We start from the raw sequence: 27,516 nt of genomic DNA, 5'->3' as shown, positions 1-27,516 counted from the left end.
CGTTTAGACTATTCTCCAGGAAATAAAATTTGCTACCGAGAGTCAATCAATAACTACAAAGCAGATGTCAAAGCTGCCCAAGCTGTATATTTCTCGAACAGAATTATCCTAGCAAAATCAAAACCAAAAGAAATTTTCAAAATTGTGAAAAAACTCACCAAACCCCCATCTAGCCTGCACGAAACAAAATCTACAACCCATTGCAATAACGTAGCAGAGTTTTTCCACCAAAAAGTTAACAAAATCTATTCATCCTTCCCTCCCATAGTTACCACCCCCTCAGCCCTGACCAATATAATCATGGCAACCCTCACCCTTCAGCTTCAACCTACTTTGGACCATTTCCCCCTCCTTGATCTTGCATCCCTAGAATCCGTGGCTCGGAAAGTAAAATCCGGTTCCCCTGACGATCCAGCCCCGCCAGATATCATAATGTCAGCATCCCAGATCACACTGCCAACCATTAGGGATGTTCTGAACGTATCCATCACCTCCGGCACTGTCCCTCCTGTCTGGAAACGGGCCATGGTCCGAGCATTGTTAAAGAAACCCAATCTGGATCCCGCAGATTTTAGCAACTACCGACCTATCTCCCTGCTCCCGTTGGTGAGTAAAATTTTGGAAAGATACATTAATTCCCAACTGGTGAATTTCTTAGAAAACCGCCAATTGTTAGACCCCACCCAGACGGGTTTCAGACCCAAACACGGAACCGAGTCCGCCCTCCTTATGGTCACTGAGGAATCCAGAAAAATCCTGGATCAAGGAGGATCAGTGGCAGTGATCCTCCTCGACCTCAGTGCGGCATTCGACACGGTCAGCCACGACACCCTGCTGTGCCGTCTGGCTAGTGTCGGAATCAAGGACAAAGCCTGGCTTTGGTTCAAATCCTTCCTGGAGGACAGATCCTTTCGAGTATTCGATGGTGAGTCTGTGTCCACTAGTAGACCACTAAGGTGCGGAGTCCCTCAAGGCTCCTCTCTAAGCCCTGCCCTTTTCAACATCTATATGAGGCCATTGGCTGAGGTCGTCCGTCCGTTTGGGGTTAAGATTATTTCTTACGCGGACGACACCCAGCTGGTGGTCTCACTGGCGCAGGAGGCCAACACGCCAATGTCAGGCGGACTTAGAGAGTGCCTAAAGGAAGTAAAGAGTTGGATGTCTTCTTCATCCCTCAAATTAAATGGCGACAAAACGGAGCTGATGCTCCTGGGCCCCTCCGATCCCAGTTTCTTCAACTCTTTGTGGCCCCCCTGTCTAGGCTCCTCTCCAGCACCCAAGGACAACATCAAGAGCCTGGGGGTGTGGCTGGATAGATCCCTCTCATTCAATACTCAGGCCACAAAACTCTCGGCTACCTGTTTTGGCCTCCTTAGGATGTTAAAAAAAATCCTCCCCCTTCTACCCATGGAAGCTAAGCAGGTAGCCATCCAGGGCTTAATACAGTCCCGCCTAGACTTTAACAACGTGCTCTACCTTGGCGCTCCTGATTACACCTTACGCAGACTCCAGACAGTGCAGAACTGTGCGGCTCGCACACTGCTTGAGCTTCCTCGCAGGCAATCAGTGAGAGCCGGTCTGGTCAGCCTTCACTGGTTACCAGTGCGCCAGAGAATTCTCTTCAAGGCCATGTGCATTGCCCATCAGGCCTTCTGGGACACAGGTCCTATGATAACCCGTGACTTAGTCACCCACTACCAACCCAGCAGAAACCTCCGTTCAAGCCAGACCTTTATGGCCACGGCCCCAAGAATAAAAAAGACTAGGTCTGGCGGCAGGACGTTCTCCTACAATGCCTCCAAGACCTGGAACACTCTCCCCCTACATCTTAGAGTCAACCCCAACCTTTCTTCATTCCGCAAGCAGTTAAAGACATTCCTATTCAACCTCCCTCATTAATTCTCCGCTAGCCACTCTATGAGGTCACCTCTGTTATTCCCAGCGCTTGGACGCCCCTGGGCAGCAATTCGCGCTCTACAAATTTACCTTCAATTCAATTCAAGGGTATAAAGCGTGAAGGAGGATTGTACCAAAGCTTCGTATTTAGGGGAGGTAAGGCGAGGTTGACCTTCTTAATATAGGCATCAGTCTTGTCCTGTATATGTGGCAAGAACTTTATTTTGTCTTGGAGTGATTGCAGTTGTAGTTTTGCGCTTCTGAGATATTTAAGCCATGCCCACTATGTGTGTATGGATATGCATTCCGGGGATTTCCATTTAGAGAGTATGAGTTTGTGGCTGATTGTAAGCATTAGGTCAATAAGTGCCAATTGTGTGGTCAGTAGGTTAGGCAAGAGAGGTAAACAGTGTATTACTAATTTAGTCATGATAAAATCAAGGTTTATCTGTATTTGGAAAATGTCATAGGCGTGCACTGACAGAAGTCCGACAAGTACGATTGACCTTACAATTAAACACTATATGTGCAAACATCAGAAGTAACTAGTCCTAGTGTAGCAAGTGGCCAGTATGCCTAATGAAGCAGCGACAGTGTGCATTGCAATAGAAATGGTAGAATTTAAGCGTTAATGCATATGGCTGCCTATGCTTCACCAGATAGGAAAGGTCTGTTTGCGGTAAGCTGTGCTGCACACCTTGTTCTTCAACAGCCACCAGCGTGGTTAAGATTGGCATCGAAGCCAGGAGCGCAGAGCCAGGAGAAGGGTGCAGGGGAAGTGCTGTGCCATCTTGAAGAGCATGCCGATTGGGATAGCTATAGCAGATCCAGACTTAATTGCTACCATCCTGGAGAAAGCAACATAAACATAGACCCATTATGGTATGGTGTAGTTGATGTGGAAATGGTCAAATGAATGTGATGGTAGCAGGACCATGAGATTGAAGCGTCAGAGCTCAAAGATTGGGGAGAGGATGTAGCCTTACAGCTAGAGCTGTTGACCTCGAAGCTGGGGAACCGGGTTCGAGTCTCGGCAATGACGCTCAACATCCTGTGATTCTGGGCAAATCACGTAATCTCCCCATGCCTAACAAAAATTAATGTGTCAATGTGTCCTTGTGTAATGCAACTGGTGCTCATGTAAAGCACTGTGAAACCCAATATATTCGGGTTGAGTTCACTCTATATAAAACTCCCCCAAAAAAATAAATAAAAAAAAATTAAAAAATAGCCGCCGTCTTCCCTTACTGATTCCACATCCCAGTGGAATTTATTTATCTACCAGCAAAATTTGGATAAGAAATTAGGTAAATATGTTAATCCCTTTTTTACTTGCGTTCAGCGTGAGCCATCATGTATTATGTGATCATGCCTAGTAATTTAAAACCTCTGATGACAAGTTGCAATTAATTGATTATAATGACTGGAATAACTGACTTGCATGAACCAGGGATGTGCTTTTCGGATATATTGGCACCCTCAAAGGGCAGAATGCAGGTGTATAAGGTAATTAACAAGCTTTACGCAGGAATCACCAACCAACCCCTGAAGCGACTCCAGACGATACGGAACTCAGCGCCAGACTCATCCTCAACCTCCCCAAATGGACACACATCACCTCCCTCCGAAGAAACCTCCATTAGCACCCCATCCAGAAAAGATACCAGTTCCAGATGCTGATACACACCTACAAAGCCCTCCACAACGAAGGACCAGCATACATCAACCACCGCCTGAACTTCCACCAGTCCTCCAGACACCTGCACTTCGCCTCCCATGACCTCTCTCACACACCTCCATCCGCCAAAGCTACAGTGGAGGACGCTCCTTCTCCTACCTCACTGCCAAGTCCTGGAGCAACCTTCTTCGAACATCGGCCTCTCTCCCGGAATTCAGAATGGGACTCAAGACCTTGCTTTTTGACTGATCCCAGCAAGAACCTAGCTCCTGGATACCTTCGCGGGCGATTATCTGCGCTCTACAAATCCTGATTGATCTGATTGATTGATTAATTGATTGATTGTGGTAGTGGCTAAAGATAGGATTGCTTGGATGAGTTTGCATTTGCGTCTGATATTTTGGGTTGGAATACAGATGTATCCACAACTTTTGAATGTACTGCCTTGAGAGGTGTGGCTGGAAGTCTGAAAGCAGAAAAAAACCATTCTCCTTAAACTCTCAGAATTCGAATGACTTGCTTTTGTAGATAAACAGCAAGACACACTGCTCTAAGAGGAGAGGTGATTTTCATTGACTGGATGTGTCCTGTCGGGGATGCCGCTGACTTGAGATTACATGGGGGCAGACAACGAACCCTACATGGTAGCGCTTCTTGGCATGCATTCTTGAGCTCAAATTATTTGAGGTATAGACTGTGGTTTGAATTCTTATGTAGCAAATTGGTTGGAATACTAAATCTAAACCTTGATGCTCGCTTTCTGGCTCCTCCTACATAAGGGGCTGTTGTATGTTAGTGCATATTTTTCAATGCATATGTTTGTATGTTACACTAATATATGCGTCTCTAATGAAAACCATAACATTTTTCAGAAAAAATATTTGCACTTTACCAGTTTAGGTTAAGGTAGTTTCCTGGTACTAAAGACACATATGCCAGTCACATCACCAACTCCTATCTGTTTTCTAGATTACGAAGGTTGTGATATGTTTTCAGCCACATAAATATGTAGATATGAGAGACCCCATTTAGGAGGAGGGTGTTAGGGAAAGGAGTGGCTGGCAGGGTGGGTTTAGGAGCAGACCAAGTAAGTGTGCAGAGTGGTTTAGTAGTCTGCAAACCCACTACCCGAGAGAAAACCACTCGCTCTATTCCAAAAATTGTACCTCGCTAGTATTTTTGTTTGTGTATATCTTTGGTTTATGTCTGCATTAAACTATTGTGCATCATTTTTCTTTAATATAATTACATTAATAATACTTCAAGTAAAACTAGAATGTGTGCAGTTTTTTTTAATGAGTGAACCTGTGTTTTTTTCTATTTTGCTTTATTTTGCATTAATTGCTCATTTTACTCTGGGCTATAGGAGACACAGACACTGCGAAGACTTCAGATGATATCAGTCTAAGTCTTGCCCAGAGCTGCAGCCTCTATAAAGAAGGAAGTGAAGAACATGGTAAGTCTGGTTGATCCTAAAGAGTGTGCTGTTCACGACTTGGTAGAAAGTCACAAATAATTAAATCGACTGGCCTAGAGCCCTGTATCCTAGAATAATTAAATACACTAGGCTCGAGCCCTGTATCCTAATTTTGTGTTATAGCAATCAACTTACATTATATTAATAATGGTCAAGAATACAAAGTTTAGGTGGCTGGGAACTGCATGTTTTAGACTCTATATCTGATAGAGACACCTAGCCGCAAATTCCCTAACTTAGAATATCCCCAGGCGTCTGACTGATTCTGGAATGTTTTTTGCAGCAGCACCTCTGCGTGCTGGGGGACGGCGCCACACGACCCCGCCCTGACGTCGTCCACGTACGTGACGTCAGCGAGGTCATATATGTCTCTCCTGGCGCCCTGATGTCAGTTTCCTTCTTTTCCGCGTGCAACGCTGATCCAGAGTAAGCGGTTCCTCTGGCCTGTTTTATGGCCCTTTTTCGACGCTTCACGTCTTGAACAGTGTGCCTTCGGGTTTTAAAACGAGTACTTCCTGTTTGCGGCAAATGTCCGTGACGGACCCACATCTTATCTGTATGTGGTGTCTGGGCGAGCACCACGACACCACGGACTGCGACGCCTGCCAACACCTCAAGCCGAAGTACCGGCGGGAGCGCCGGATGAAGCTTCTTTCGGCATGGCTGTCCCAGTTGGAGTCGTCTCGTCTCCCCGGCCTCAACGCCGGCGGGCCCCTCTACTTTCCAGTTCCGCCGTCGATCGCCTTCTGTGGCCAGGACCGTCGTACGCCACTTATTGGTAAGACGCGGCGCATGTCGCCGAGGTCCTCGACCTCACTTTCATCTGTTGTCGGGGGCACTGGTTCCCGGAACATTCCAGACATGCGTCCCCACTGTCGCCCCCCCCTCTATCCACCCTATCCGGTTGCAGGGGCGACTCGGACACAGATGGAGGCCTATGCCACGGCTCTGCGGCCTCCCTTAGGTCCTCTCCCGTCCCTGGGGCCTCCTCAGGACCTCCACTACTTGCGAGGTCCCCGACAGACTCGCTGGTGGGTTCGCCCCGGCGCTAAATGAGCCCACCAGGGACGTCGGAGATGTGGTATAGTCATGGCGTGGCCCGGCTGGTTCCCCTCTATAATCCATATGGTGTCGTCAGGGTGCGGCCTGGCTAGGCCCCCCTCTACGACCCATAGCGCCCCTGCCGCGCCGCATAGTCCCGTGGGGCTCCCTGTGGCGTTGCAGGTGGTTGCTGGTGCTCAAAGCCTTGCTTCGAGCACACCTCGGCCTTCCGGGCAGGCGGCCGCCTGTCCGGAGCCGGGGTCGGTGCCGTTCCGGCACCGTAAACTCGCCTCCGCTTTTTTCTTCGGAGCCTGTTGTGGTTGAGGCGGAGTCGGTGCCAGTGCAGCCCCGGAGGCATGCCTTGCCGGCGCCATCTCCTTCGGAAGGGGAGCTTGTCTTGGATTCGGCACCGGACAGAGTCGAGTCGGTGCTGGTTGGGGCTCGATCGGCGCCGACTAAAGAAGTTTTGGCGCCGCATCGATGCCGGGTTGTTGACTCTTCTCCGGGAGCATCTGGAGAGAGTTTGGCGTCGCCCTCATGCCCGGCGACACCGGATGTATTCTTGCCTGTGCCCCCCTTAGAATATGTGGACCCGGCAGGATCCCCGCCTCCTCAGGAGCCCCTGGACCCGGCAGGCTCCTCGCCTCCTCAAGAGCCCCATCAGGACTCCCATTCGTCAATGGGGCTCCCATCAGTTGGGCATTGGTCGCACCCTCAGTGTCTTGGGAGGGTTAGCTTACAGTCCTCACCTACAGATGAGCTGCTGTCCCCTCCATGGAGGGCTACCGAGGCTGGAGCGCCTTTTCTGAGAGTAGTCTCCTTGGCCACCTGGATTTTGAGCATGCAACACCCTTCAGAACCCTTGTCTGTGGACCCTCTACTCGATGTCCTTCATCGTGGGTCAGGGAATGTGGAGCCGCTTCTGCCCTTTGAAGTGTCTCTTTATGATGCCCTTTTGGGTGCCTGGGTTCGGCCGGCATCCGGTGGCTCGTTCTGTCTTGCACTGCCACCGCCCTGCTCCACATGATCCAGTTTGCCTATTTGTGCATCCTGACGTGCAGGGGTTTGTTTTGCAAACTGCTTTCTCTTCCTTGCCCGAGCTAATGCTTCCTCCCTCCCGGGAGTCCAGATGGCTTGAGTCATGGGGTCGGAACATCTTTGCCTCCACTAGGGCTGCCCTACAGTCGCTAAATGCAGTGTGTGTCCTGGCTCGGGCTGCCTCTGTCCTGTGGGACTCTGCAGAGTCTCTGCTCTCTGCCACCACTGAAGGCGCTTGTGTTGACCACCTTCATCTTCTCCGGGATGGCCTTGACTTTGCTGAGTTTACGATCCGCTCGGCCTTGGATACTGCTGATTCCTTAGGCCGGGCTATGGCTGGTTCAGTTGCCTTGCGGCGCCATGCTTGGTTGCAGGATAGCGTCTTTCCGGAGAATATCCAGGAGCGACTTGTTGATTTACCCTTTGATGGGGTTTTGTTGTTTGATGCTCACGCCAAATCGGCTGTTCAGCGCCTCCTTGCGGGCTTTCGCCCTCCCCCTTTGGCCTGTATTCCTCAGGCGTTTGTTCTGGGGTGGTACCTTTTCATTTAGCATCCTTTAGATGTGTTATGTGTTTTAGGCTGGCAGAAAGCCTCAGGTCTTCTTTTTGCATTGTCGGGGGTAGTTACCCTTTTATTTCGCACCCTTTGGATGCATTATGTGTTTTGAGCTGGTAGTTAGCCTACTGTGGCAGTGTTCCACAGATTGTTGAGCCTGGTCCTCTGACTGGTTTGCCCTAAGAGGTGTTCCCCTTGTTGGGGTGTGCAAACTCCGTGTGGGGTACTTGTATGTTATTATATAGCTCTGCTTTATGTCAACTGGGTCTAAGAGATCCCTTGGGCTCTATGCGTCACCTGGTGCTCTTATCTGCCGTTGTATGGTGCTCAATGTTGTGCCTTGGCACCTCTTCTATACGTCATGGGTCATCTTGCGTTCGAGGCATGTGGGCTGCTGAATTCATATCTGTGCATAGATCGCCGCCTAGTGTTGGGTCCGGATGTTTGCACGTTGTTGTCCTGGAAGAGTCTTCGAAGTATCCTTGGATAGGTGACTCCTCCCCTGGACTACAGTGCGCATGGGCATCCTCTCCATCCTCAGATTGTTTTTTTCCGCCATTGGGTTCGGATGTGCTATCTTAGCTCAAGTTAGGAAAATATTTTTTCGAGGCCAAAAGGCCTTTAGTTCGCGTCGGTACTGTTTATCGATCGGGTTTCGATAGAATTTGTTAGTTTACTAACTTTCAGCACCGACTGCTTTCGCATTTACCTGTCCATCGACGACTTCGACGATGGAATCCAGGACGCCATTCAAAAGGTGTCCGGTATGCAATGCGAAGTACCCACACATCGACGTCCATCCGGTGTGCAACAAATGCCTTTCGCCGGACCACGACGAATCAACATGCATGGCCTGTGCCCGGTTCCGCTCGAAGAAGACTCTGCGGAATCGACGAGCGGCGAGACTCGAGGCGCAGCACGCGGCACCGGCCCCGACAGACATCTTCGGCGAGGCCGAGGACGTCGAGGAATTGGAAGTCTTGCCCTCCAGTCCCGTTTCCGAACACGAACCCGGATCGGACGAGGAAGACGAGTCACTCTTCCACAGAGGTGAAGACGACACCGAGGTAGGAGACGACGAGGAGGCCTTCGGGGCCGAAGAAAGTAGCTCCAATGATGAACAAGGCCTACCTGTTCAAACCGTTCAAACACCAGTGCCACAGCCTATGGCTCCGGTCAAGGGATCGCCTTCGGGCCTTACCCGAGACCCATCCCGCAGTTCTTCGGCCCCGCCCTCGGGCCCGGCCTCGGACGTTCAGCGGCAGCCATTACTACATAAACAGGCTGGTTTCCCTATCACAAAACCGAAACCGAAAGCTGCTCAGGTTCCATCGAAACCGAAACTGAAAGTAGCGCTGGTCGGATCGAGGCCTTCGACGCCAGCGCACCGCGTCGGCACCGACCGCACCAAGAGGGACTTCGGTGCCGAACTTGAGGCGGGCGACGTTGGAGTCGACAAACGGAAAAAAGCCATCGGCACCGACAAACCTGCTCGGCTACCGGCACCGACGACACCAAGGGCCGTACCGCCTGCTGTGTCTCACATCGCTCCCTCGACGACACCTAAGCCTCAGGTATCGAAGACTTCGACGGTGATCTCTTCACCCCGACTCGATGACCCGCCGGCACCGAAAAAATCTACGGCCGCCTCTACGAGCCTGGCCGGTGCCAAAGCCTCGAAGGCGCCCCAAGTACGACCTGGTGTGACGCAAGGCAGCAAAACCACACCTGTCCTCCAGGACACGTCGGGCTCCGGTTCGGTCGGAGCTCCCGCAGCCTCTTCGGTGCCGACCAACATTACCTTCGGCTTGCCTCCGTCAACAATCCCAAAAATGTTCCAACTCAGGACACGGGTCACCCAACCTACGGTCACACCTGCTGAGACGTCTCCAGCACGTATCATCGACGCCGGCACTGGCAGAATGATTCTCCAGGACCGAAGGATAACTTCGGAGCCGCCATTGGACCCTTTCAGGATCCCACTAAAAAGGAAGTTGCCTGCAGAATCGGAACCTCTCCTTTATGAACCCTTCCATTCATCCTACCAGGATCCACACCGGTTCTCCCCCACACGCTCCGATACAGACGCATTGGAGGACTACATGGCTGACCAAGTCCCCTACCATGTAGACACGGACCCTGATGACCAGCAGGACCCTGATCAAACTTGGGGCGACCCTGCAGACCCCAGTGCACCTCTCGATGCACAGGATCCACAACTCTATGGGGCAAAGACATCTCCTACGGAGGATACTGCAGCGTTCAATGCTCTTATCGAACGTGCTGCCAATAACCATGGGGTGCAGCTTCACTCTGATACCATCGAAGATGACTTTCTAATGGACACCTTTGCATCCTCAGAAAGACATGTAAAGACTCTGCCAATGTTGAAGGGGGTCCTCAAACCAGCCAAGGACATTTTCAAAGAACCCACCAGGGCACGAGTGATAAACCCCAGGATTGATAAAAAATACAGATCAGCACCTGGGGATCCTACTTACATCAGAGGACAATTACCACTCGACTCCATCGTCGTAGCGAATGCACGCAAGAGGGCACACTCGCAAACAACAGGTGACGCTCCTCCCCCGGACAAAGAGTCCAAGGTGTTAGAAACCTCTGGCAAGCGAGTTGCCGCCCAAGCTGCCAACATATGGCGCATAGCCAACACTCAGGCGCTCCTTGCTCGCTATGATAGAGCGCACTATGACACACTTGAGCAAATATTCCAACATCTCCCTGACCAGTTCAAGGAAGGCGCAGAAATGCTCATCAGAGAAGGACAGCTACTAACGAACGCTTCCATCAAATGCGCACTAGATGTTGCAGACACGGCTGCCAGAGCCATAAACACAAGCGTCACGTTGCGACGACATGCCTGGCTACGGATCTCAGGATTCAAGCCTGAGGTACAAAACAATATACTGAACCAGCCCGTCAACCCCGACTATTTATTCGGGCCAAAGGTTGACACCACCCTCGAAAAGATAAAAAAGGATACGGACACTGCAAAGTCCATGGGCGCACTACAAACTCAGTCCTTTCGGAGCGGCTCCTTTCGTCGCCCCGGAAACAAGGGAGCAGGTAGAGGACAGGGGTCACAACAAACGTATAACAAAGGCAATACACAGACCACCTATGATAAAAACACCCGAGGTGGATATCGTGGCTCCAGCACAAAGGGCAGAGGACGCGGCTACGGCAACACCAGGTCCTCCCCCAAGAACAAGCAGTGACGCCCTCTCCCTTCCTCCCGACCACATAACACCTGTCGGGGGAAGGCTACAAAGGTTCCTGTCCACGTGGAATTCCATCACCACGGACAGGTGGGTCAAAGATATTATAAAATACGGTTACTGTCTGGAGTTAACCTCCACTCCACCCACAATACCACCAAGAAGCCGTCCTATGTCCTCAGAGCACTTAACGCTCTTACAGCAAGAAGTGCAAAGTATGCTTCTAAAAGGCGCTATAGAGGTCGTACCCATCCACGAGCAGGGTGCGGGAGTGTACTCCCTCTCCTTCTTAATTCCAAAAAAGGACGGGTCGCTCAGACCTATATTGGACCTGAGACCCCTGAACCAGTACATTCTTTCAGAGCACTTTCATATGCTCACTCTACAGCAAGTCCTTCCGCTTCTCAAGCAGGGAGACTTCCTAGCCACACTGGACCTCAAGGATGCGTACTTTCACATACCCATCCACCCCTCACACAAAAAATACCTCAGGTTCACTGTTCAGGGGCAGCATTATCAGTTCAAAGTCCTTCCCTTCGGCGTGACAACAGCGCCCAGGGTTTTCACGAAGTGCCTAGCTACGGTGGCAGCACATCTACGGAGGCAGCATATACACGTCTACCCCTACCTAGACGACTGGCTCGTTCAAGCGAAGTCAGCCCAGCAATGTGCAAGCCACATGTCCCGCACCATTCACCTTCTTCACAGTCTGGGATTCTCACTGAATTATCCAAAGTCCCATCTCCAGCCCGCACACGTACAACAGTACCTAGGTGCGACTATAGACACTCTGGCGGCCACAGCTCAGCCAAATTTAGTGAGGATCGACAGCATACAACTGCTGATCTCCAAATTCAAACCCAATCACTCACTTCCAGCGCGAGTGTTCATGCAGTTGATAGGCATGATGGCCTCCTGCATCTTCATAGTCCCGCACGCGAGATTACATATGCGCCCACTTCAGGAGTGCCTAGCACGTCAGTGGAATCAGGCTCAAGGACAGTTAAAGGACCTAGTGTTGGTGAGCGGTCGGGCATACAACTCTCTGCATTGGTGGAATCCACAAAACCTTTGCAAGGGCCGACCGTTCCAAGAGCCTGTCCCACAAATAGTACTGACAGCGGACGCGTCTCTCCAGGGATGGGGAGCTCATGTACTCCACTACACAGTGCAAGGACTATGGACAACACAACAAAAGAAGTTGCACATCAACCTTCTGGAATTGATGGCAATCTTCCTAGCCATGAAGGCGTTCAAAGTACATCTATGCAACAAGGTCGTGTTGATCCGGACGGACAACATGACCGCAATGTACTACATACAGAAACAGGGAGGCACACACTCTCCACAGTTGTCTCATCTGGCTCAGAGCATGTGGAAGTGGGCCATTCAAAGGAACATGTTCCTCATGGCGGAACACCTCCCTGGCAAGGACAACCAGATGGCGGATCTGCTCAGCAGACACAGCCACCAAATGCACGAGTGGGAGTTACACCCATCAGTACTCCAACCGTACTTTCAGCAGTGGGGTCATCCGGAGATAGACCTATTCGCGACAAGCGAAAACGCAAAATGCCCAAGCTTCGCCGCCAGATTCCCACATCCGCAGTCGCAGGGCAATGCGATATGGATGAACTGGTCCGGCAGATTTGCGTACGCTTTTCCCCCAGCGCCATTGATACCGCTAGTGGCCCGCAAACTCCGACAACACTCCCTGACACTCGTCCTAGTTGCTCCCACGTGGGCACGCCAGCCGTGGTACACCACCTTCCTCGAACTTTCCGTGGTGCCGCATCAAAGGCTGCGGATCAAACCCGCGCATTTGACGCAGAACCATGGAGAGGTTCAGCACCCAGATCCGCAACAGCTGAATCTGGCGATCTGGCTCCTGAAGTCCTAGAGTTTGGCTATCTCAACCTGCCACCTGACTGTATGGACATCATCAAGGAGGCCAGGAGACCCACTACCAGAGCTTGCTATGCAGCCAAATGGAAAAGGTTCGTCATTTATTGCGGAAATAATGACATCAACCCGCTGGACGCATCCATCCAAAACATCATCTGTTATCTCTTACACCTATATCGATGCAATCTGGCGTACACCTCTATACGTGTCCATTTGACCGCAATATCAGCCTATCTGCAAACCAGGCAGCACCTCTCTCTATTCAGGGTGCCTGCCATCAAAGCATTCTTGGAAGGGCTCAAACGAGTCATTCCACCTAGTCACCCACCGGCTCCAATGTGGAACCTCAACTTGGTCCTCACACGCCTGATGGGTCCACCCTTTGAACCTCTACACTCATGCGAGATTCAATTCCTTACCTGGAAAGTGGCCTTCCTAGTAGCGATCACTTCCCTCAGAAGAGTTAGTGAACTCCAGGCACTAACCGTTCAAGAGCCATTTATTCAGGTTCACGCTAACAGGGTCGTACTACGTACCAACCCCAAGTTCATGCCCAAGGTAATATCGCAGTTCCACATGAACCAGACTATTGAACTGCCCGTTTTCTTCCAAAACCCACAAACTGTTGCAGAAAGGGCACTACATACACTAGATGTACGGAGGGCCCTCATGTACTACATCGACAGGACTAAACCATTCAGGAAGACAAAACAACTGTTCGTTGCCTTTGCCCCACACCACAAAGGTAACGCCATCTCCAAAGCAGGGATAGCCAGATGGATAGTTAAGTGTATTCAAATCTGTTATCAAAAGGCAAAACGCACATTAACTATTCCACCACGAGCCCACTCAACACGTAAGTTGGGGGCTTCCATGGCCTTCCTAGGAAATATTCCCCTGCATGATATATGCAGAGCAGCCACATGGTCCACTACACACACATTTACAAAACACTATTGCGTAGATGTGCAGTCAAAACAGCAGGCAGCTGTAGGACAGGCTGTTCTCAAAACACTTTTTCAGACCGCTGCAGCTGGCACGGGTAGCCGCCGCTAATAGAGGGCACTGCTATGTATTCTATGCACAGATATGAATTCAGCAGCCCACATGCCTCGAACTGAATATGCTACTTACCAGTATGCATCTGTTCTTGGCATGTAGGGCTGCTGACATTCATATCGCCCTCCCTCCTCCCCGGCGCCTGTCGCAGCTGCAGCTCTCAGAATTACTGCAAGCATGGTCATCACTTTCTGTATCTACTCCATCACTGCCACAATGGCGAAAAACAATCTGAGGATGGAGAGGATGCCCATGCGCACTGTAGTCCAGGGGAGGAGTCACCTATCCAAGGATACTTCGAAGACTCTTCCAGGACAACAACGTGCAAACATCCGGACCCAACACTAGGCGGCGATCTATGCACAGATATGAATGTCAGCAGCCCTACATGCCAAGAACAGATGCATACTGGTAAGTAGCATATTCATTATTTGCCTCATTCTCCTCCTTGAGAGGTTTTCAGGGTGTTTATCACGCTTTAAATGCGGCTACCACCTGCCATTAATGCACTAGGTGTGTTCCTGTGCAACCATGTTGCATAGACGTGGCCCGTTTACCCGTCTTTGCTATATATATTTATATTATGTATATATACAAGTTCCATGGGTACTCTTCGTCCTACGTCTTTACCTCTCTTCGAGGCTGCGAGGTCTGGTCCAATGTCTCCATGTGTCAGGGAGCTCTTCAGTGTTACATGCGGATTGCCAATACAGTCCCTTTTTGCGTTCCACTTACTGGGGTGGTTCCCCAGTTTTACACTGCTCCCTTCTTGGTGTTCAGATACTGAATGTTATCTCTCTTTCTGGACAAGGGTTCCTTTCCTTCCAGTCGGAGGGTGTGGTCTAGAATTCTGAGATTCTTCCTCCGTTTCTACGCCTTGGGACTTTGGTGCCTCTGCTGCCCCTTCCTAAGAATGTGCCTCCTTCATTAGGTATCACCCTATATTATATCAGCTGGGCATGCGGATGGTAGTCGTCCTAGGTCTACACCCTGCATATCTGTATTTCGTGTGTTGGTTCTCACCTTAGTCTTCAAGCTGCCTAGTCGGGCAGTCTTGTGCTTATTATAGCTACGCAACCTTGTGGTCTCTGTGGCTGTTTGCTCTGTGCATGTTTCTGTGGTGGCCCGCATCAGCGTGCTTCAGATTGTTACTGTTTGCCCCTGTCCCCCCTTTGGGACTGGGTGTGCGCTTGTTGTGTTTTTTGTTTCCGCCTGCGCTTCTAAAAGCATTGCTGAGTTCTACCTCTTGACCTTTGGTTCTTAGCTGTAGCCTCTCTGGCCTTCCTTCCGTGAACTAGCCTGGTAGGCTCTGGTTGCATCTCTTCATGTTTCTTCTCAACCTTTGGTAGGTGTTCACATAGTGCACCATTACACTGAGAGTGGCCCCTTTTCCTCTCTCTCTTTCTTTTATTCTGGTATATGGCTGGTTCCGTTTCTACCTCTCATGCTTGTACAGCTATGGTGTAGCGCCATTCTGGCACTTTTGGGGATGTCTGCATCCCGTCATCTCTTGCTCTTCCAAGCTAGTTGGGTTGCTGTCTGGCTGTTCCGCCAAAGCCTCCCCCATTGTCTGTCACTCTGTTGCCGGCTCAAGTGTTTGGCGCTTTTTGTTGTTCTGTTGCAGACCCACTTCACCCTTGGGGTATGGCTGTGGTATCTATTCTAAGTTAAGGAATCTGCGGCTAGATGTCTCTATCAGATGTACGAGTTACTTACCTTCGATAATGATGTATCTGGTAGAGACGTTGTCTAGCCGCAGATTCCTTAACGCCCACCTAGCCTCCCCGTTCTGCGATAACCTTACCAAGTGGGGTTCTCCACTGGCCTCTTTCAGTTACCATTGGTTTTTCACTCACGGGTGCTCACATTGCTGCATCCCTTTGAGAATTGCCGTATTCTGCTGATTCTCTCCAAGGGGTTTCTTCCTGTAAAATGGTGCCTTTTGATTCACCTTCACCAGGAGATTCTTCTTTTTCTTTTCTTCTTCTGCTGCCTTCCCTCCCGCCTTCTCTATTGACTCGGGGTTCTAGTCTCTTCTACAGTCGTCCTTTGGGGATCTTTTGACCCCTGTTTCAGACCTCCATTACTATAGGGGCAGTGCCAGTCTTTTATACCTTCTTGCACTGGACTGTTGTTCTCTCTGTACTCTGTTGTTGCTGGATGACACAGTTCCACATGGTTATGACAGTCTATTTCTGTCTGTTGAGATATTCTTCCCTTGTTGCACTTGGGGAAGGGTCTTCGCTTAACTTGCGGGGCTCTTTCTTGCAGCTTTTTCACTTATATGTGGGCAGTGTCTAATTCTGTCTTTAACAATGGTGTCTTGCACCACCCTCCTTCTTTATTCATGTATTTTTTTTCCTCGCACACTGTTCCCATACTTTCACAGTTTTTGGTTGGTGGCTCCGCATTGTGCCACGGAAAATGTTCTCCAAAGAAAACTGACGTCAGCTTGCCGGGAGGGACTTATATTACCTCGCTGACGTCACGTACGTGGACGACGTTAGGGCGGGGTCGTGTGGCGCCGTCCCCCGGCGCGCAGAGGTGCTGCTGCAGCAAAAAATTCCGGATCCAGTCTGACGCCTGGGGATATTCTAAGTTAAGGAATCTGCGGCTAGACCACGTCTCTACCAGATACGTCGTTACCGAAGGTAAGTAACTCTTACATTGGGGACAAGGCACTGCTGTTTGTTATTAGGTTTTTCGTCCAGATATCGCTAGTTTCCAAATTGTATTTGCATATTGAAAATGTTGGCATCAACATCACTGTTAATTATTGCGTAATACTGTTAATCCTGGTTGCACCAGGACAGACTTGGCTGTCAACAATAAAATTGTGTTGGAAAAAAAAAAGAATACATAAGTATAGAATGCAGATGTTGGAGGCATATGAGCTGCAGATTGTACACTTAGCATAGATCGCCATCTGGTGTTGGGCCCGGATGTTTGCAGTTTGTTTTTGTTCTTTGGACAGTCTTTGGAAGTCACGAGTTTGGTGACTCCTCCTTCGGTCCGTACTGCGCATGGGCTTCGGCTCCATCCTCAGATTGTTTTTTTCCGCCATCGGGCTCGGATGTGATACTTCGTGCTCCGGCTTCGAACTTCTACGGTTCCAGCCTCGACGGAAAATCCTCGTTCTTCGAGTTTCTTCATCATATCTTCATCTCTCGAAGCGGCACTTTTCTCCATTCCGTACATCGGCACCGGCCTTCGGGCCCTCCTCGACTCCGGTCCCAGCCGATGGAAAGGACTCCGTTCAAAAAGTGCCCAAAATGTGGGTCTAAATTTCCCCACACCGACCTCCATCAGGTGTGTAATCTTTGCCTCTCTCCAGAACACGAGGCCAGAGACTGCCCCGCCTGTAAGTCTTTTCGATCAAAAAAGACCATCCGGGATCGAAGAGCTCGACGCACCATGGCGCACTCATCGACCGCAGCTCCACCGGACATCTTCGGAGACGACGCCGAAGCTTCGGGGCAACTACACACCGAGCAGGAGGACGACGTCGTCAACGCTTCCGAGGCCGACGACTCCGACGTGGAGGACATCACACCGGCGCAGCGGGTTGTGAGTACTGTACCCCCTCCCACCCCCGCGCCCAAAACCAAAGAGACTCAGGTTACACCCTCGCCTGCAGGCCTGGGTAAAACCAAGCACACAGCTTCTATCACCCCACCTTCGGGCCCGGTGCCGAAGCCTCAAAAGTCTCACGGCAGCTCGGGCTCGAGCCAGCCGACGCCTGGTGCCGAAAAACACCATCCGGCACCGAAGAAAGTAATACCCAGCTCGACTCCGAAGCCACCGGTGCCGAAGCCTGGACTCTCGGTGCCGACCAAACACAAATCTGTCGGCACCGACGCTCCGGCGCCGAAAACTCCTTTGACGCCGAAAAAACCGGAGGCCCCAAAAAAGCATGGCGCACAGAAACCATCGAAGCCCTCGGCTCCGAAATCATCGGCGCCAGCGGACGATTCGGCGCCACTGGCTCTGTTTACACCAGACCCTTTGCAAAAGACTCTATCTAAAGATCCAAAGACTGGGCTATTGACTTTAATTATCAAGAAAAGACGCCTTGACACTCCGGCTCCTCCTCCACCACCCAAACGGAAGGATTCTGCTACTTCTCCCCTCAGAGTGCCTTCCCCATAACCTCCTCCTCTGCCTCCTCCACCTCCTCCACCCCCTCCCCCTCCCAGGTCTCCGCCACCTTTACCTCATCACTCCACGACCCCGTCCCCAGATCCGGATGACGGGGACCTGGATTATGACCCGGCGGACGCCCCAATGGACCTCACTCCACCGGGGACCCCAGACCCATGGGAAGACTACCACAACCCTGACATACCTGATATGCCTCAGGACGACCTATACCCATCCAGGCCGTCTCCTCCAGAGGACTCCTTAGGGTTTCATCACTTAGTGCAGAGAGCAGCACACTACCATGGGGTGGACATGCACAGCGAACCAGTGGAAGACGACTTCCTACTGGACACATTTGACATTCAGGACAAATCCACGTCTATTTTGCCCATGCTTAAAGGTGTCACCAAGCATGCTGCAGAGGTGTTCAGAGACCCTGTCAGGGCCAGGGTACTGAACCCTAGAATAGAAAAAAAGTACAAGGCGGCACCCACAGACCCTGCATACATTAAGGGCCCTGCTCCCTTAGATTCCCTAGTTGTCTCCACAGCTAGAAAGCGGGCTAACTCCCAGTCCTCCGGAGAAGCCCCACCGCCAGACAAGGAATCGAAACTTTTAGACGCGTCTGGCAAACGCACCGCCTCCCAAGCTGCAAACATGTGGCGCATTGCAAATACACAAGCACTACTTGCGCGCTATGACAGAGCACACTACGACGAACTTGAGGCTCTTATGCAGCACCTCCCCGAAAAACACAAGCGCAAGGCTCATGACCTGATACAGGAGAGTAAACTAATTACAAACACCTTCATTAAGTGTGCCCTTGATGCAGCCAACACTGCTTCTAGAGCCATAAATACCAGTGTCCTGCTTCGTCGTCATGCCTGGCTTAGGATCTCAGGGTTCAAGCCTGAAGTCCAGGCGTCCATACTCAATCACCCTTTTGACCAACAAACTCTCTTTGGGCCAAAGGTGGACGAAGCGTTGGAAAAGATGAAAAAGGACACAGACACAGCAAAGTCTATGGGGGCACTCCAAACACAGGCCCCTAAACGTTCCTTTCGACGCTCATCCTTTCGTAGCACAGGCAGAGGCTTCTCCACCGATAGCGCCTCTACCTCCTACAAGTCCCCTCCTCAAAATACCTTTTCAAAGGGCAACCAAAGGGGTGGTTACAGAGGCAACAACAATAAGGGCAGGGGCAAAACTAACACCACCCGTTCTGCCACCCCGCCCGCACAATGACTTCCCTCCGCTCCCCCCAGACCATCCCACTCCGGTCGGAGGCAGACTACAAAACTTTATCCACGCATGGGAATCCATAACATCGGACAAATGGGTGACCCAAATTATTCGGTCAGGGTACTGTCTCGAGTTAACATCTACCCCACCCAATATCCCACCAAGGCACCGTACAATGTCTCAAGAACATTCCACACTGCTCAAACAGGAGGTGCTCTCCCTCCTCCAAAAACACGCTATAGAGCAGGTCCCCATCAATCAGCAAAATCTAGGGGTCTACTCTCTGTATTTCCTAATACCGAAGAAAGACGGGACCCTGAGGCCCATTCTGGACCTCCGGCCTCTAAATGCATACATACATTCAGACCATTTCCACATGGTCACCCTACAACAAGTCCTCCCGCTCCTCTGTCAGGGAGACTTTCTCACTACCTTGGATCTGAAAGACGCATACTTTCACATTCCAATACACCCTTCTCACAGGAAGTACCTCAGGTTCGTGGTGGACAGTCAGCATTACCAATTCACGGTTCTCCCCTTCGGGGTTACCACCGCACCACGGGTGTTTACCAAATGCCTAGCGGTAGTAGCAGCACACCTCAGGCGTCAACATGTTCACGTCTTCCCTTACTTAGACGACTGGCTGATAAAAGCCGCGTCCTACCACCAATGTGTGCAACATACAAACAGCACCATCCAGCTGCTCCACCAACTAGGCTTCACGGTGAACTACCAAAAGTCCCACCTTGTACCATCTCACACAAAGCAATATCTCGGGGCCACCATAGACACCTCCAAAGGTATTGCCTATCCAAACTCAGCCAGGATCGCAAGCATACAAGCCTTGCGCAAAACATTCCTTCCTCAACACTCTCTTCCAGCAAGAGTGTTTATGAAGCTCATAGGAATGATGGCGTCTTGCATTTTCATAGTGCCCCATGCAAGACTCCACATGCGTCCACTTCAAGAGTGCCTAGCACAACAGTGGAACCAGGCCCAGGGTCAGCTAACGGATCTGGTGTTGGTGGACGGCCGCACCCATCACTCTCTGCAGTGGTGGAACACCACAAACCTTTCCAAAGGGCGGCCGTTCCTGGACCCGGTTCCTCAGGTGATTCTAACAGCGGACGCATCGCTCTCCGGCTGGGGAGCGCACCTCCTACACCTCACAATGCAAGGTCTATGGACGCCACAACAAAAATCGCTCCACATCAACCATCTGGAGCTCTTGGCGATCTTTCTAGCCCTAAAATCTTTCCAAAAACAGATTTCGGGCAAAGCAGTCCTCATTCGCACAGACAACATGACTGCAATGTATTATATCCAAAAACAGGGGGGGGGGACACTCTCCCCAGCTCTCCCGCTTAGCCCAGGGCATATGGAGATGGGCAATTCCCCAAAACATCTTTCTCCTGGCACAGCACGTTCCAGGCGTACAAAACACCATGGCAGATCTGCTCAGCAGACAAACGCAACAACTACACGAATGGGAACTGCATCCACAAGTTCTTCACCCATTCTTCCAACAGTGGGGGCATCCTCACATAGACCTCTTCGCCACCCACGAAAACAAAAAATGCCCAAGCTTCGCCGCCAGATACCCACACCCATTGTCCAAGGGCAATGCGATATGGATGAACTGGTCAGGCAGATTTGCATACGCCTTTCCACCTCTCCCACTAATTCCATTAGTGGTAAGGAAGCTACAACAGCACTCCCTCACACTCATTCTAGTAGCTCCGACGTGGGCCAGGCAGCCGTGGTACACCACACTACTACAACTATCAGTGGTACCACATCAAAAACTCCACCTGTCCCCATGCCTCCTAACCCAGAACCATGGAGAAATCAGGCACCCGGACCCAGCTCAGCTCAACCTTGCGATCTGGCTCCTGAAATCTTAGAATTTGGATACCTTAACCTTCCCCCTGATTGCATGAACATCATCATGGAAGCCAGACGTCCTACCACTAGAGCATGCTATGCCACACAGTGGAAAAGATTTGTAATTTACTGCCGTAACAATACAATCAACCCTTTAGATGCATCCATACAGCACATCATATGATATCTGCTCCATCTTCACAGGTGTAACCTGGCATATTCATCCATACGCCTACACCTAGCAGCGATCGCTGCTTATCTACAAAACAGACAACATTTATCACTCTTTAGAGTGCCCGCTATTAAAGCCTTTATGGAAGGCCTTAAACGAGTAATTCCTCCCAGGGCACCACCTTCCCCTGTATGGAATCTAAATTTAGTTCTTACACGGCTAATGGGTCCGCCCTTCGAACCAATGCATAAATGTGAGCTACAGTTTCTGACCTGGAAAACAGCTTTTCTCGTAGCTATCACTTCCCTTAGAAGGGTTGGTGAAATACAAGCGTTCACTATACAGGAACCCTTCCTACAAATACATCACAGCAAGGTCATACTTCGCACAAATCCAAAGTTTCTCCCCAAGGTCATTTCCCCCTTCCATCTCAATCAATCGGTGGAATTACCTGTCTTCTTCTCGCAACCTCAATCGGTTGCAGAAAGGGCTTTACACACACTCGATGTTAAGAGGGCTTTGCTGTATTACATACAAAGAACGCAACCTTTCAGGAAGACTAAACAATTGTTCGTCTCCTTCTCTCCACCACATAAAGGCAACCCCATCTCTAAATCAGGGATAGCTAGGTGGATTGTAAAGTGCATACAAATTTACTATCAAAAGGCAAAAAGAACATTATCTGTTCCACCTAAAGCCCACTCTACTAGAAAGTTAGGGGCTTCTATGGCTTTTCTAGGGAACATACCCTTAGATGACATCTGCAAGGCAGCCACATGGTCAACACCGCACACCTTCACAAAACATTACTGTGTAGATGTGCATTCCAAGCAGCAAGCTAGTGTGGGCCAGGCTGTACTAAAGACACTTTTTCAAACCACTGCAACGGATACCGGTGGTCGCCGCTAGGGTTGGGTACTGCTATATAATCTATGCTAAGTGTACAATCTGCAGCTCATATGCCTCGAACGGAATATGCTACTTACCAGTATGCATCTGTTCTTGGCATGTAGAGCTGCAGAGTTGTACACGCCCACCCGCCTCCCCGGCTACCTGTATCCGTTCCAGTCCATCTTATTTAGATACAACACACATGGGTTTCTCACTGTTATTACTACGCTCCATCATTTCCCTGTTGGCGAAAAACAATCTGAGGATGGAGCCGAAGCCCATGCGCAGTACGGACCGAAGGAGGAGTCACCGAACTCGTGACTTCCAAAGACTGTCCAAAGAACAAAAACAAACTGCAAACATCCGGGCCCAACACCAGATGGCGATCTATGCTAAGTGTACAACTCTGCAGCTCTACATGCCAAGAACAGATGCATACTGGTAAGTAGCATATTCCTTCTAAAGTATGCTTTTGAATGTAGAGCCTTGGCCTCAAAACAAGGCACTCTTTAGAATGCTTTCCTTCTTTGAACTGTTTTTAGCTGAGATTCTATTTCTAATTGAATTTGTTTTTATCTTAGAAAACATATGTGAAATATTTTAAAAAGCACCAGTAAGCCATCGGGCAGAATGGTTAGGGGATCCAGTTTTCCATCTACATGGCCTATTTCCTCTAAAATGGCTATTCCCTTTCCTCCGTCACTTCTGAGCGCACATCCAGGTGCACAGATGGCACTGTTGTTAATTTTTAATCTTGCCATGCCTCTTACTTGAAAGGTCCAGATCATGGTTTGGGGAAGGTAATTGTAAAATAGAATATGGATAAGCTGATAGCACATGTACAAACAAAGCTTACTATCACTGCTCTCCAAGCCCTTATATTTATTTTGTAGAGTTTACAATCGTCATTGAAGTGTATTTGCATTATAGAGAATCTTGCAGGGGCCCAAGGGTAATAAACCCAAAATTCTTTGTGCTTAAACGGGCATACACACCTCCATCCGGCCTGCACTTCTCCATCAAGTTGTTAAATAATGGAAATTGATTAAACTAAAAAGACGCAGAGACAAGTAGTTGATTCATTAGTATATATCCCAGGCTAACCTCAAATAAGCTCAGCAAACCTGGGCCGATAGATTACTTGAGCGCAAGTACTGTGCCACACACAAACCCTGTTAGCAGGGCCTAGTCTCTGGTTCCATCAAATGGCACAGCATGTAGCAGTTACTCAGTAGTGGGTGAAGGTAGGGATTGATAACGGTGAAAGATGGTAATTCAGATTCCTAAACTCTTGCTTTTGCGTTTAATGGTTGATTTCAGTTGTAGGAAAAGTTAAACAAACCCCCAGTTTGTGTTCAGAAACGCATGGGAAGTGAATGCATTTTTTCCCGTTGGTGCATGTGCTGGTTCTGTTCATCTTGGAAGTTTATTCTTATCTTTTTTTAAAAAAGATTTCTTTATTGAGTTTCAAACTGTAGACAATCACAACATTATTATGCATACATTTCAGTAGTTCATTCTTATCTTAACCGAGCAAATGCAGACTACACTGTTTAGACATTCTACTTAGACGCTGTGTTTTCTATTGTTTATGCGCAAGTGTTGAACATTAGCAAACTAATACATTACCACATTAGCCAGACTTGCCGTAAAATGGTTGTGTGCTCGAGTGAAAAAAAGATAATTGTCATGCACAGATTTCTACTGATTATATATTTTATTATACCTCTGAACAGATTTGACAGCAGATCAGAAGCTTTTCCGTCTTGTCTCCAACGACTCTTTCATCTCAATCCAACCTTCCTTGTCCTCCGTGGGTCCAGATCTGCCAAGAGATTTCAGCGATAAAGTATGTCTCCCTGACAGCCAACACCACCATGTAGAGCAGTCCTTGTCTAATGCCTGTGACACGGAAGTGGCATCTGTAGTCCCATTACACTCGCACTCTTACAGGAAAGACCACCGACCACGAGGTGTGCCAAGAACATCTAGCTCAGCGGTAGCTTTTCCCGACACATCACTCAGTGACTTTTCTCATTATCATCAAAGACGAGGGTTGGATCCTGTGAGTGAGCTGGAAGCTCCCAGACCCCAATCTGGGTCCAAAGAGTCAGTGGGCGAGAATGTTTGTGTGTCCGTCGTTTTTCAGCTAGATGAACTTCTCAAAAGCAGAAGCATTCAGCAGTTGTCAAGAAATGGAACCAACAAACCTTTGAAAGCAGACAAAAGTATAGACAGCTTGAGGAGCCTGAGTACGAGGAGTAGTGGATCCACTGAGAGTTACTGCAGTGGCACTGATCGGGACACCATCAGTACGATCAGCAGTTACAAGAGCGAACATACAGGCTCTACTCATGTGGAGAGCATGTTATCATTGCATGAGGAGTTGCCAAAAGAGGAGAAAGAAGGGAGCTGCGGTGACCAAGAGGAGGACCTCAGTTCTGCTACTGATAAAAGGACTAGCAGCGAGAAGACTACTGTAGAAATAAGCATTTCTGCTGTGGTAAGCATTTCAGTAGACCCCAAGGATGCTAATACATCTGATGAACTGCTGAGTCAAAAAGGTCTCAGTTCATCTGCATCGGAAGAAGCAAACAAAAATCCACATGCTAATGAGCTTACAGTTCAAAGTGAATGGCAGTCTGGTGACAAAATGGAGGTCTTGGGTGACAAATCTCCAGTGTTGGCTGAAACAAGAACTCCTAAAGATGGCAGGGGGAAGCAGAAGGATGGTGATGTGCGACCAAAATCCTCTAGCTTAATCCACAGGAATGCCTCTGCACACAAATCATGCAGGAGGCGGACAGGAAAAAAGCGTGCAAGCAGTTTTGACTCGAGCCGGCATAGGGAATATGTCTCCTTTCGAGGAATAGGTGGTGCGAAACCCCACAGCGCTGGTTTCTGCCATGACGAAGACTCCAGCGATCAAAGTGACTTGAGCAGGACCTCAAGCATGCAGTCAGCTCACAGATTCAGTAGTGACAGCTCTTCCAGTACCACTTCCCACTCATGTCAGTCCCCGGAAGGCAGGTACAATGCCTTAAAGACCAAATATCACATTACAAAAGAGTGCACCCCCGACTCCGAACACTCGCATCGATCCCATCTAGGATGCGAAGGTGTCGGTAAGAAACGACTGACCCGAAGGACTTCTGGTGCCAGCAGTGCCAAGAGCCGCGCCAGAGTGCTCAGCCTGGACAGTGGCACTGTAGCTTGCTTAAATGATCCAAACAGACTAGCAGCACCAGACAGCATAAAACCTTTAACCACTTCAAAGTCTGATTTAGAAGCCAAAGAGGGAGAGGTGTTAGATGAACTTTGTCTCTTGGGTAGAGCATCTCAGCTGGAGTGCGTTACTCGCTCTAGAAATAGCTTGCCTAGCCAGGCTACTTTTCCCAAAGGGGAAAAGCGTGAAACGTGCAGTGGAGGTAAGTCCCAGCGGGCCCTACAGTCATTCTCTCTTTGGTAAAAGTGTTTAACTAATGACTGTATTAGATGAAGGGTCTGACTAACCTGGCTTGTACCGCCAGATTGAGCGCCTAAAAAATGATTTAATGCCAACACATTAACACTGTTCATATTTTGGGAAGATACCAGTTTGATAAATTATGTGAATACTGTGTTAATTTTGTGGCTGCCTACAGATTTACGTTTAGATATTTTTAAAAGTGGAATTCATTAGCCAAATGGTACTCAGTGGTATTCGTGTTTGCTTTGATTATATTCTGTCCAACAGTCTTCCACATCAGTTAAGATTTGGTGAATCTTTCAAAATACTTGAAATGTTCTGTTTATGCATCGAGGACAAGCATTCTTAGCCGCTGCCAAGTCTCTTTGCCTTCGGGTACTTTCTTCACCGAGTTGCATTGCTGGATTTATGTGATATTGATGAACAGGTCAGTTTAAACAATATCATGAAATGTTTGTAGTTCTTGATTGGCAGTAGGCATGTAAGACCTTTTGTTCAGTGTGCTGGTTGGCCTCTGAATGAGGTAAGATTTTCATTCAGTTTGTGGGAAAAGCAAGGGTTCCAGGTAGAGACTAAGCCACCATCGGTCCTCAATATGTAGTGCTGTGTATCTTCCCTGTGTAATAGTTTTGAAAGCAGTGGAGTGCAGCATATATATTTTTAAGTCTCTCAAACTAACAGCGCAGATCAAATTGTGCAGGGGACTTTTGGTCAGCTTATCGTCTGGATGGCCCAAACAGCTACTCTTTTGTCTGTCCCATTTTAGGATGTGTCATCTTGAAGACTGCTGGCATGCCAGTCATTGTCACTGAACAGGATGTGGGGCAGAGGAGTGAGATGAGGAGTAATATAAGGTTAACTGAGACAGTGAGTGGGGTATCCTCAAGAGCTAGGTGAAAGGTACATTAATGTCCTCTGAACCTCTATAAGAAAGGAGACCCTTGAAGAGTAGACTGGTCTTGTTAGAGTGTGAGATTGTTGATCATTCGTTTAGCAATGAACAATGTTTGTTGTACTTTAACCTCATGACTGTATTATGATGTACATATATTATAATATAACATATTTATTTTCTTTTGGCAAAATACCATGCTCCGCAGCACCCATCACTTTTGCCGGAGCGGAATCTGGATCACAAGATTCAAATTACTCTAAAAACTTTTCTCGAGTGGTGACCGCCGCTAATAAAAACTGGTGGGGTAGCGGGGGGAGGGTATGGGGGAAGAACAAAGAAAAAATCACTTACCTGCCGGCCGCCTCCTCTCCTCTGTCCTCTTCTGTTCCAGACTCCCGGCAGCTCACAGGCTACCAAACTCATCTAAGCCAATAATACTATTACCAGCGTGATTGGTCTGAGCTGCCTGGTTTGCCTCTCAGACAGTGCCTGGGACTGTTCTCCACCCGACTGTGCAACACAGCCAGGTCGAGAAATGCTAAGTGCGCATGACGATTTTGCCGTCCTAAGACGTTCGGCCTAACCGCCATGCGCATTTATGATGCCCACCACACCTCCTCCATGTTGACGACAGCTCAGTTCCGCCCACCCTATACTGGGGTAGTACCGAAAAATAAAATGATGATAGGATTGTGTTATCGATTTTATTTTTCCTTTTTGCACTGCTCAGAGAGCCGTCGGGCGACACTCCTTTGCCTTAACGGAGAAGTCACCGCTGATGTTCTCCCACAGAAGGAAGCAACATGAACTAGTAAGGAAAAACTGCCCTCAGGGCAGAACAGTTTTTCCCAAAAAAATAAATGCACAGATTTATGCACCTTGCGTGTGCAGAGTCCTTCCTTTGGGAAGATTGTTCTGCATAACGTATATGTATTTC

At 49.3% G+C, this 27,516-nt stretch overlaps 1 protein-coding gene across 3 annotated transcripts in view; it reads left to right on the top strand.

Annotated features, from left to right (window-relative positions):
- Positions 1–27,516, top strand: part of PCNX1 (pecanex 1) — a 617,237-nt gene that overhangs the window by 228,268 nt on the left and 361,453 nt on the right. For all 3 annotated transcript variants that reach the window (XM_085627291.1, XM_085627290.1, XM_085627289.1), the window contains exons 5-6: positions 4,941–5,030; positions 23,952–25,643. In XM_085627291.1, the coding sequence (XP_085483417.1) occupies positions 4,941–5,030; positions 23,952–25,643 (1,782 nt within the window). The remainder of the gene's footprint in view (positions 1–4,940; positions 5,031–23,951; positions 25,644–27,516) is intronic.

This window comes from Triturus cristatus, chromosome 9, assembly GCF_964204655.1.
Source record: "Triturus cristatus chromosome 9, aTriCri1.1, whole genome shotgun sequence".
Taxonomy (NCBI): domain Eukaryota; kingdom Metazoa; phylum Chordata; class Amphibia; order Caudata; family Salamandridae; genus Triturus; species Triturus cristatus.
The sequence above is the reverse complement of the archived record's forward strand: the minus strand, read 5'-3'. Positions and strand labels throughout refer to the sequence as shown.